This window comes from Mytilus californianus, unplaced genomic scaffold (assembly GCF_021869535.1).
Source record: "Mytilus californianus isolate M0D057914Y unplaced genomic scaffold, xbMytCali1.0.p SCAF_9, whole genome shotgun sequence".
Classification (NCBI taxonomy): Eukaryota; Metazoa; Mollusca; class Bivalvia; order Mytilida; family Mytilidae; genus Mytilus; species Mytilus californianus.
The window spans coordinates 31,363,300-31,376,637 of record NW_026262745.1 but is presented as its reverse complement, the minus strand read 5'-3'; the positions used below and the strand labels follow the sequence as shown (position 1 = coordinate 31,376,637).

Here is a 13,338-nt window from a genome sequence, read left to right as displayed (position 1 = left end):
ATTCAGGTTTACTAAAACATTCAGTTCGGAATTTTGTGTCTATACTTTATAGTTGAAACATTATGTGACATTCGTATTGATTGAAGATTATGATTCAAAGCTGCAATTTTGATAGAAAATGGCATTTTTTTAGAATTAACATTGTATCTACAAAATAAATTTTATGGTTCTAAAAATTAAAGCTTAGGTTATCCCTTCGAAGGTTTTTACAAAATCTGGCATCGAAATAAAATAGCTTATAATAATGTTCAATACTGTTACACCTCGATAATGTAAAAATTTGAAAAGTAATACATGGTTGTGGTTATATTATTTTCTATGCATTACTGAAGAAAATTCTGAGAAGCTATAAAATAGTAAGGAAAGGTTAAATGTAAACAGAAAACATTCTTGATTATCTTTTCAACTGCTTTTGTCAAATACAATGATTTCTTTGACTGAGAGCGAGATTATTGACTCAGGAATTATTTGGGCAGAATGATTTTCAGGTTGGTAACATCACCAAAGAAATGCCATGATCGTTATTGTCAAAGCGAATTAGTAATACGTTGTGTCTGAAAGAAGACTAGATATATTATCCTTAATACATTTAATTTGTTCTCTCAATCTTGTCTCTGGCTTGTTACCTTATATTATACAATATAACTTGCATTGACTTCAGGGCTGTTCGTTCTGTGTTGCATGCGACGGAGCGTAGCTACTATTTCAGAGAAGTAAATATAACTGCCGGTGTTTATTCAAATTCATATTTCCCTATTTACTACCCAGTGTTTTCTGTTCATGCATGCGAATTCTTTGCAATATTTTGTAACCTAAACTAAGTCTTTTCAAGTTTTTTTACACTTCCCTATATTAATTTGCAAATTTTCGATATTGTTATTCTAAATAGACACTTTGTAAGAAATGCAGTCATGTAGGTTATCTTATTATCCCTTGCACGTGACTCCGAGGGGGATATGGTAGTGGTATTGGTCCGTAGGCGTGTCCACCCGAAGCACATCAATAATCAGACCGTTTGACATAATGCTTTCATACTTGGTAGGATTAGTTGTCATATTCTCTTGACAATGCTATATCGCAAGTTTAATTTAACAAATTTTACGGTACTTGTTGTATTTCAACATTTTTTTTTAGTATTGTATCAATGACACCTTGTGCACGTTTAACAGAAAAACCTCATATAATTGGTGGGATTGTTTGCCATAATTTGTAGACGTCCGTATTGTACCGCCATTTTGATTTGACTATTTGTACACTATTTATTTGACTATGACCATTTTGTTCAGTATTGCGACAATAATTCCTTGTGAACGCAACTCCTCTGAAACCGTTTTATATAAAACTCTCAAAGAATTGTTTGCCACCTTATACATTTGCCCATAAAATTCTGTCATTTTGGTCCGACCATTTTGAAGGGAGTTATGGGACTTTGATTATATTTTGTAGTATTGTAATTCTATAAGTTTCACCTTGTGAATGCAAATCCTCCGAGGCCATTTGACAGAAAGATCTCATATTTGGTAGGATTGTTTCCTCTTTAAGTTCTTTTGCTTTTTCTTTATCTTTTTGTTCTGTAATGTAAAATGATTTCACAAAAGGTTTGTTAATTTATTAATAGTTGTGTTTTAGTTGTTTTAAATGGTTGTAAGGGATCTGTCTCATAACCATTTATAAATGTAAATAAATAAATCAAGCAATTCAAATCAAATCAAATCAAATCAAATTAAGTTCAAAATATTAAGTTCTTTTCCTTCAATGACCTTATATTTTACTGTTACTTAAACTACTGAAATATAAATTCTTGCAATTAAATAAAGCCTCAATGCAACATATGTCAGTCAATATTGGCCATTTTTTGACATAACTGTACTGGTACAAAATGAAAACAAAATAGAATATACGAAAAAAGACGATTTCAACTTAGCCATGACAAACTTTCCTTTTTTAGATGGCAATGTTCAGATCCTACTGATACATGATTGTATTTTTCACAACTTGTGCGGTTTGCAGGAAGTAACTTTTAATGATTATATATATGCATGCCTGTCGTAACTATTATTTTGGCATTGCACAAGTCATGTCTTCTTTGACTGTCCATGGCGTTAAAACACTAAATCCCTGCCTGAGATGTGTTTTAATTGATTTCAGTCTCGATTGCATGATTTTTTATTATTAATTGTTTTTGGCTTTTAACTAGCTTTCAGTAACTGCGAGTACTCTCAAATCGTACTTTCGTGTTAATTTGACCTGTTGACACATGTTGTAATGCATTTCTGTTATTCAATGTTTGCTTATTTTGTGTTATATCTCGTCTTACTATTTCTAATATGTACCACCTTTGATAAGTATTAAGTATGACGAAAAATTTTCACTTCTGTACTCGTACTATGAATAACAAGTTTATTTTGTCAAAAATGTTTCTGTACTTCTAACAACAAAATTATTATATTTAAATTTACCTGTGTACGTTACTTTATTTAACGCCATTTTGTCCTAGGTGAAAGTTGTCATTTTGACATTGAAACATCTTTTTTTATTAATATTGTGTCATATATCAAACTTATTCGTTCAGTGTATATTTACTTGTTTTTGTGTTTTGTCTTTTTGATCGAGTTTAGCCATTTCAATTGATATTGTATTGTGTGTCTTTAATTCTTATGTTGTAATATTATACCACTGTTTCAGGTTAGGGTGAAGGTTGGCGCCTGTTAAAACGTTTTAACCCGCTGCATTTTTATGCACATGTCCTAAGTCAGGAGCCTGTTGTTCAGTGGATGTCGTTTGTTGGTGTGATTCATAAGTGTTTCTCGTTTCTCGTTTTCTATATAGATTAGACCGTTGGTTTTCCTGTTTGAATTGTTTTACACTAGTCATTTTGGGGCCCTTTATAGCTTGCTGTTTGGTGTGAGCCAAGGCTCCGTGTTGAAGGCCGTACTTTGACCTATAATTGTTTACTTTTTACACATTGTGACTTGGATGGATAGTTGTCTCATTGGCACTCTATATAAATCGGGAAACATTCCTAAGGCATTTTCGTATGCCTCGATCGATAAAAAACATTTTTCCCTGTTAGAATCGAAATAATTCTTTCATGTCATGCTCTATGCTCTATGCTCACTTTAACATGAGTATGCATTATATTTGATCAACTTCGCCACCGCTCGAAGTAAAATGTCGACAAATATAGTTTTTCGCATTATAAAATGAGCATAGACTGAGCATGACATGAATAAATTATCTCTTAGTTTGTGCACATGTTTTCATTAGGAATACTCATGACTATAAAGATGCGTACTAGAAACATATCTAAAACTAAATCTGAAAATTTCATGGTAATATGTATACCCTGAATGTAAATAATTTGTTTAAAATTATGGAATAGGTCAAAATTTTGGGCAGCTCAGATAACACATTTATTTTTTAAAACTTTTCTGAGAAAAAAGTATTGTTTAATTCCGCAAAAAAATGATGAAACAGTTATTGTTTATTAACCTTGAAAATCACAAACTTTTATTGGATTTGACCGTTTGAAATTTAACAAATCTTCAAAGAATTTGGCTAACAGACCTAAGAAAAAGAATTTTTTGTTATTGACAAAATTTCTTTTTCTTTCTATAAACCTTCTACAGTTTCTTTTTGAATTATTTTTGTGTGCATATGTGAGAACTGGATGGTCCCAATAATAACTGAAGTCAAGTTTATAATGAAAAGCAGCAACATTCAGTATTATAATACGTAATGTTGGTTAAACTCCCATAGACTATAAAATGCTCATGTAAGCAGACGTTAAATTTAACATTTTGATAGTCTGTCACTATCTAAGTACTATCTTTGTGCTAATGTAGATTATATGTGAGCATTTGATTTAGCTTGTACTAGGATGGATGTTCAGATCATATCTTCTAGAATATTGCTGTTTGTATTTGAAAACTAAAGACATACAGTTAAGTTCATCCTATTAACCAATAATTTATCACTGAAACCTTATAACTTTATTATTCAATTATACATTTTCATTCAACTCAATTTTTCCCAAACCTTCCAAGATTTTATCTAAATGATGTCAAGAGTCATTCCGAAATCTTCTCATTACATTTATTTGTAAAGCATTTCATGTATGAAATTCAATGTTAATTTTCTACCTTTTCAGATTTTGATTTTTGAATCTTTGAATAAAAATGTAATTCCTTGATTTGATGCTTGGTAGAGTGAACATTGTACAATTTTCTTTGATGCTCCTGCATCATGGACATTCTCATAATCAAATGTAAACACCATAAATACTTGTTCACTGTTTCAATTATCGCTAGGTTGAAACGCACAAATGACTTCCAATACCTTTGTAAGAGTTGTCTCCCATACCCCAGGTCTACCCCTTTAAGGTGGCGGTGATTCTGGTGGTAGTGCACAGTGCCGGTGTCCTATAACCATTTTCCCTATGCCAATCTTTCCGGGGGGAAACTGGATCGATCCAGTTTTTTCCTCCGGGAAGGATTGGCATGATTCCAGTTTTCCCCTCTCAGCGTGAGGGGGGAAATCCAGAATCAGGCATAGTTTTCCCCTTTAGTAGCACGAGAAGCTCATTTCCCCCTCTTGTAGTAACATCGGCGACGTCAGTTGGAAATTAATTATTCATTAAAGGATAGTAAGTTCTTTTAATTATTTTAGCATTACCACACCATCATCGTATCAATATACATTCAATATCAGATGATTTATTTAAACTTGTGTGAAGCATAGTCTGATGTAGTGACCTCCTCCGTGAACCCTTGGTATGTGTAACGTGGCTTTCTATAGTAGGTCGTAGGTCACAATGACCAACCCATGTTCTAGTTCAATGAAGCCCACATGAAGAAAGAATTTTGTCGGATCGTAATAATTGGTGTAGGAATGTTTGATGTGCCCTTTGATATGATTTCTTTATATGTTTCGAGACCGCTCGGATATGACTGCTTATTGAGGTTTGGTTCCATCGCATTGGATTTACAGAAATCAATTAATATCTTGTTTGCGTGTTGCATATGAATGGGGGTGTTTTTTCGAATGCAAGTTGCACCCCTGTAACAAAATATAGGTGTCCCACATCCACTCCCTGACCCTAAACCTTTTAAATGAGACAAAACGAACACAATTTGTACCAAACATTTCTTCTATGCAAGTCAAGCCGAAAAACAGACAATTTTGATGGTTATATATTGTAGAGGGAAATATGGGCATGGGGGAAAGTGGCTATATGTATACGTATTGCCAACTTTCCGCAAAGGGGGGGGGGGGGGGAGGGGGGGATGGCAATGATCCAAAATTTCCCTTGGAGAAAAGTTAATTCATGCTAGTTTTTTTTTCCTCAGGGGAAAATTGTGGTGGGGGAAAATGGCTATATCACACCGGTGTTTTATTTTATCGTTAGTTTAATTTCATTTTTACGAAACACATTGTACGGTCTAGATAGGCCATGGGTGTGAGGGTTGGTGTCTATACGCACGTAAAAATGATTAAACCCCATCTGATTTTGTGCCTGTACCCAGGCAAATATATCAGTACCAAATGTTGTTCATTTTTGTTTGTTTTTGTTCTGTATATCTTTTTTGTTCTGTGATTTGTTGTACTGTACGGTATTTTTGGCAATAGTTGATTTATGCCGGGTACATATAGTAAAAGCAAATAAGCAACGACCTTAAATGCATAGTTTTATAGCGCGTCTTACGTGAAGTGCGAGTATGATACATTAATGGAAAACGGGACTTACCAAAAATGTACATAGAAATGTCTGAGATATTGAAATAAACTCTTAAAACATATTAAAATCCGACACATTATCATTTCATATGTGCCTGTCCCATGCCAGGAACCTGTAAGCCATTGGTTGCCGTTTGTTGCTGTCTTGCCGTACTAGTATAATTTGTATTTTGTTCATTGTTGTAATTTTACTAATTTTTTGGTTTTCTCTTTTGTTCTTTTGAAATGTTTTACATTTTGATATAACGGAACCTTTCAAAGCGTAATATACAGTATGGGTTTCGCTCATTGTTGAAGGCCGTATGGTGCACATCTTTGTCCTTGGGTCTTTATGGATAGTTATCTCATAAGCAATCAAACCACATCTCTTTATATAATATATCGTAAGATATTTGCTTGGGAAAAATAAGTAAAATTTACAAAGTAATTGTCAACTTTACAATTTTTATTTTATTTATGTATTCAAATTAAAATCATACCCTCGACATAATTAGTTTCATCATAGCATTTTGTCTTTTTCAATATGGTTTTGTTCAATGTTGAGTAAAGTACAAGTAAGCCTAGTGAAACAAGTCCATTTATTATACTTCACGTTAAAATGCCATATTTTGATTGGCTAATACGAGAGTGTTAATTTACTCTATCACATGGCTGAGCGGGTGACAATTTTTTTGAATGTCACCCTCTCGTCCAGACCAATCAAAAATCGATAATTTAAAGGACAATGAATTGAACTTACATCAAGTTATTAAAGACAATGCTTAAGATCTACGTTTTGGCTCAGATTCTATTATTTGACTGTCAAAATAAAAAAATAAAACATCTTGCTTCACTTCTGTTGATTTTTCTAATACCCGTAACGTTGTTATGTACGTAACGTCATAGAAAATACTTTTAAATTAAATGCATCTGTAAAAGACAATAATGATAGGACTTTCAGTATAATGAATTAAATAACACATAGCTGAGAGGGTGATAGAGCAGACTGATACCCCTCGAAAAAGCATTGTCAACCTTGGCTTCGCCGCGGTTGACAATGTTTTCTCGGGGTAACAATCTGCTCTATCACCCTCTCAGCTATGTGTTATTTATATAATGATCGGAATGTCCATCACTGTATACAGTTCACCAGTCATTAAACTTCCAATTCCTTTACTTAAAATACATATTTCCATATGTGCCTGTCCCAAACCAGTGTCCTGCAGTCCAGTCAGTGACGTTAGTTGTTGTCTGCCATAACTGCTTTTAGGTTAAAATCATTAATGTTAATCAGCTGGTTGTTTTTTTTTTCTTTCCTTTTTTTGGATTGTTTTACATCTTCTTTTCCCGATGCATTTTATAGCTTACTAGGAGTGAAGGATTATGCTCGTTGTAGGCCGTAAGGTCATCTGTTGTTGTCTACATTTTTCTTCTTTGACCTTTGATGGATATTTGTCTTATGTGTTATCACATCACATACCCTTATTTGTTTCATTAAAACGTATAGGGCTCTTTGTTTGAGGCAAACCTTTCTTGTGGTCCAAGGCCATTAGGATAGGATAGCACAAAAGCAGCAAACAGCGATCTACATATATATCACTGTCCTGTACGAAGTTCGGAGTAGATTCTTAAGTAATCTAGGTCTGGACGTTTGACTCTGTACCATATTTGATCATATTCAATAGCAAGGAACTCTAATTTACGTTTAATAGAAAAACTAAATACTTTAACTGCTTTTAACCATGAAATGTGTCAATGTAAATGCTTACCGAAACCATAGTGAAGTCCATGGAGAAGTCCCTGAATTGTTCCAGACATTCCACGTGGTGCTATTATATTACCATATGATGTCACTGCTGTCTACATCAAACTAAAGGTTATACCATTCAGAAGCTCGATTGGAAGTACGAACCAAACATTCGTGAGAAACGAGTACAATATAAAACGTACAACATATGCAAAGCATGCTATGTACAAACTGTTTAGATAACCGATAGTCTTTATAATACGTCCAGCGAAGTAAAAGATTAAAATTTCTGACAAACAGTTCGAAAGCATACACAATCCTGGAATAATTTTCAAATTATTATTAAGCTCGGCTTCAAGAAACCAGAATAAAAAATGCTTCAATACTCCCGGAAAAGAAACCTGAAACTGCAACAACAACTAAAAATACTAAAATTCGTATGTCATGTAACATTCTAACCATAACTCTAAATACGCTTCCATTTGGCTTGACATTTTCAATTTTTACAACAAACGTTATGCAAGACAAAATGAGTAGAAAAATCCCGTAAATATAGAAGGAAATATGAAATCGATCGGCCTCGGTGTCGGCTTTCACATTATCTATTACGTATCCAGATAATACTGCAAACAAAGCTAAACTAATGTTTGCCCAAAGTCTATGTTTACAATATGTATGCCTTTCCTCACTCCCGAGAACATGGTAAACTACTGCATCAAATAAACTTAAATTGGAGCATATGCCATGTGTCCTAGCAATGCAAGAATAATAAAAATGAAAAGCCACATCAAACTCAATTTATTTGTCTCGGTTTGTATGCACGAATCGGTACTAATGCACACCTCATTGTAATCATCCGCTGACAGTGCATGTATCTGTATAATCGGTGTGAAAAATGCATATTCAGATCTATAATATCGTACGTAAGTTTAATGCTTTGTAATTGTATTAGATTAAATTCGAATTGTCGTGCTGTTGTGTTAGTTTCCATAGTATTTGTACAATCAAACATGTCAGAAGAATTGCTTGACAAACAAACTTTCCGTGAATATATGAAGTCTTTACTAATGCATTTTGATCTGCATTCGATTTCAGATTCACTTCCTCGAAAAAGGTCAGATTGCAAAAAATTATTGAACGAATAATTGGACTTGTCTAATGATTTCTTCAAAAACATAGTAAATGTTAAAGGACATGACGTCGTGTTATTATTCAGAGAGTCGTTGATGTGTATTCCAAAAGGGTCGCAGATCATCTCTGTTTGAACAGACGTGAACTTGTTCAATGATGTTGGAATGAATGTAATTCCGTTGTAGAATAGTCCAGTAAAAATACAACAGAATGTGAGACTTTACTTTATGAGCATTATATTTGTCAGCGACAGCCCCAACAAAAGGTTGTATAATAAATGCTAAAAAAAGTTGTATTCCGAATATAATACCAACCTGTATTTCGGAAAGTCCCAACGCCTTCATATACAGGGAAATATAAGGAAAAAGACTTCCGATAGCTGCAAGAGAAAATAAACTGACATTAGATATAAAAGTAATAAGTGTTGACCCATACAAAAGCTCTCTTTTTCAATCTTTCATTATTACGATTAAATGCAGATTAAAATAAATATTTCCAGCACGAAGAAAAAACACCATGTCAATACATAACCCAGCAGAAATATAAGCTTATTTCTATTGTAACATTAGGGTTTATGGTTACAATACACAAGAACAAGACGAAAAAGAGACGACCAAGACAAACGGACGACGTCACAATGTGGTTGTGCATCCACACAAAACTGACATTGGAAGATACTAATAATATTACATATATCACTAGAGCAAAAACAAACAAATAATAATTATTGAATAGATATGCAAATTATGAATTTAAAAAAGCCATAAAGGCGTAAAAACCAAAACACAGAGTCATGGTGTGATCAGGTTCTATCGAAGCATTTATTAATACATAAAAAAGATAACAAAAATATTAGAAATATTGGACAGTACAACAAAACAACTAAACCCAACACCTCGACCTAGATGTACAAAAGAAGACAAACAACATCGAACAAAATAGTCCTGAACATACATGAAATATTTGCCACCGGACATTAAACAAACAACAATCAATTAATCAATCATCGAACAACACTTAGTCCAGTTAGCCTGTTGCAGCATTTGTACGAATCCCTTACTTTCAAATATTTAGATTTGAGCGTCCCTGATAGAGGTAAATCTATAAAAGTGCTTCGGACACACACAATTTAAAAAGTGTTTATTTCTTTAAGCCTGACCTGACTTGGTATACGCAGAAGCTGTCATGATTTTGACCGGTTTTACGTTGAAGTAAAAATAAGCAGTGCTTGCCGCACTGGGAAACCCGACATATTGCAAATTAAATATGGAAATCGGTGATTAAATATTTCGAATTGAAAATAGTAACGAAAGATACCAATGGAATAATCAAACACATATTAAGTCGACACCAACTGACAAAGCCTTTGACAAATACGCAAAATGAATAAAAAAATAAACAACAGTACAATATATATATATTTCATTTTATTCTGGTACATGTATCACCTAAGTTGAACAAAGGTATGCAGAAAAACATATTATTTTACATTACATTGCGTTGTACATTTGTTGAGGAAACATAAATATGAGTTACATTATACATGTAACGGTATCAGGAGCAGCACAGCCGACAGGTTAACATCAGAGAGAATCCAGTTTGTCATTTATAATTCTAATAAATTGGAACAATTTTCGAAGTTTTGATTGCTGTTTTTGATTTATGATAGCTGTAAATTTTAAAACGTTACAGTTCGATAAGTATTTCCTGTCAATTAGTTGTTTTCTATCTGTCATTAGACTCTTGCATTCCATTAAATAGTGGTATTCATCACCGATAGAAACTCTGCACAATGGACACTTTCTCTGTTCTCGTGGTATGATTTGCCATCTACCATTTTCGATCGGTAGCTTATAGTTCATTGTCCTGAACCTCGACAGTGTTATTATATCACTGTTACACAAACCACAACATATAAAACTAAAGAGTGAGCAACACGAACCCCATCAAAACCGGGGATGGTCTCAGGGTGCAATCAACAGTTTTTTTCTATGACGTCATATTTTAAGGGACCATGTCTAAGTGACCCTTAGTGGTGGAATGGTTAATAAAGATACTTGTATAAAACTAAATATCACTGGAATTAAAATTGTCTCTAGTTTATATTGAAATAAAAATATAGTGTACTTTTAGTATAGTAAAAAAGTTCTATCCAGAGAAAATGGGGAAAAAGTTGCCTAATCTGAACATAAAAAACCTGAAATCAGCTCATGTGCATACCCATGTAAACATGATACAGGCACATTTCCCATAATCAAAACTGTATGAAATTCATAGGTTTTTACCTGGCCTTTAATAAAAATCATGTTTCAGGGTACGGTTTCCTGCTTCGAAAAGAGCTACAGTGGCTGCAAATAAGTTTTCAATTTTCACTGCCAAAACAACAGGATGTTTACAGTGTTGTCTCCCCTCAAAACATGAATATTTAATCTAATTTTTAAAATTATTTTGAATCATTTAACCTGTTTAAATTGAAAGCTAATTAACTAATTTATACAATCAAATACAAAAAACATGATACTTTTTCACCAATTATATGGATAAAAAGGGATTTCCCTCCATGGTTATTTTTAGTCGGGGAATAACCCCTAGTTTTTTATACGAAACTGTTTATAGCACCCTCAGATGCTGCGGAAGGGAAAGCAGATCCTGCTCCTCGTGTGGCATCTTCGTGTTACTCATGTAAGTACATACCCATACAAAAAAAATGCTTCAACAAATGAAGAATATTTGTTGTTATCTTGAACATAAATTTTGCGTAACATCATGTCAAATCATATCGCGTATGATGTTAAATATTTGATATTTTCCAAAGTGTTGACTAATAATTTACCGTAACAAACTCTTATCTTGATAGCATCTACGTTTACATGAATCTTATATAAAAGAAATACAAGTATTGTCGCTTTCAAAGATACATAATATGCTGCTGCAATCTTAATACTTTTGAAATAAAATCCCCATTTGGAAAATTGAAATAAGTTTTATGGTGTAAATCCTATTTGCAAACGACCTTGAAATATTTTGAAATAAAAATCGACCAAGCGCCTTCATGTGTTTTCGTCTGCGAAAGAAAAGACAATAATGAAAAGGGAGTAGTTCGAGCAATCAGCATCAATGTTTTTATGACGATAATAGGTTCCATTGAATAGCTGTTTCATTGTTAGTTGAGGTTGTTTTAATCTTTCTATCGTAATTTAAGAATGTTTTAAAGACATGTGGTTTAGCTGCAAATGTAAAAAGATAAAACCCCTTGACCTGCAGTAACTCTCTGTCTACAGTATACCATTTCGTGTTTTTCATTTCCGTTTCTATGGTAAATATCTATATTAATAACTAAAAAAAATCAAATTACAGATTGATTAACCTGAATACATGTACAAATATATATATATATTTATAACTAAAAAAAATCAAATTACAGATTGATTAACCTGAATACATGTACAAATATATATGTAATTTGATTTTTATATATATATATATATATGTATATTTGTACATGTATTCAGGTTAATCAATCTGTAATTTGATTTTTTTTTAGTTATTAATATAGATATTTTCCATAGAAACGGAAATATATGCATGTAATAAAGGTTATCATTATGACAATACTTATCAATTTTAGTGATAGCAGTATAAGTCACCCATAATAGTACAAATGTAGCAGAAGAAATAAATTGGCGATACTACCGAAAGAATTCATGTGTAAGCATTGATATAACAAACACGCTAAACGCAGTCAACATTAAATAATAATTCATCTATCTAAATATTTTGCATCAGGTAAACGCGTGTTGCTGAATATTTCTAGCTCATCAAAATCCATCCGTCATTCTATTTATTTATTATTTCAATTTAATATGATAATTTTGTTAAAAATGAATATTATTTTTTACACGTTGATAGGCGCTTGGGTACAGGATTTTTTTTATGTTTGCACTAAATATAGTCTTACCTTTATCAATTCGTGTACAATCTCTTATTTTACTATCCATAATTAAAACAACTAAATACATGGATAGTTAAACAAGGGATTTTATCCGAGTTGATAAATTCACCGAAAAAAACAAGGTAAGACAAGTATAGTATCTAACACTTTCATTCATTATAAATCAAGAACATGCATACCTTATTATATATTATATATTGGTTATTAAAACACATAAACAGTAATGTAAATTATATAAACCTTATCATATACTCATCTTTATGTACCACCTTATATAGAAGAAACACATAAACAGATGCATATTTTACAAATGTAGCACCTCATCCCATGGATAATAATTTAATTACCCCCCCCCCCCTTTCTCTCCCCTAAATGTTTGATCCAGCCAACCCCTGTCTGATGCAGATAGCTTACCGTTTGAAATAACTTCTAAGGCTGCAAGATATTATCCTTAAAAACATGTAGACTAACTTTCAAGTGAAGAAATGGATGTCTAGAGATACAAGATAGACTTAACAATTAGTTAACTTTGGTTTAAGATAGTCCAATAGATTGTAATTATATTAAACAATCACGTGTAAACTGGAGGTCGTATAACTGCTAACAGACATTAGAAACAAAGATATGTAGTGTAAGCATTTTAATAGTTTTGATTTTTTCATCAATGTAGTTTTGAGACGTCCATTGTCCAACAGAGAAGGTATAATAAGGCTAGTTTTAGCCACTTGATTTCGATCAAAATTATTATAAATCAACCAAACCTTTTAAACAGGAATATTTAGTTTTTATGTTG

The 13,338-nt window shown here is 32.6% G+C and overlaps 1 protein-coding gene across 1 annotated transcript; it reads right to left on the bottom strand.

The window, feature by feature from the left end:
• Positions 1–7,467: 7,467 nt before the first annotated feature.
• On the bottom strand, positions 7,468–12,591 carry LOC127715864 (major facilitator superfamily domain-containing protein 6-like). The gene is given in 3 exon segments (XM_052221988.1): positions 7,468–7,869; positions 8,818–8,972; positions 12,552–12,591. Coding segments are annotated over 3 exon segments (597 nt in total).
• Between the last annotated feature and the right edge of the window lie 747 nt (positions 12,592–13,338).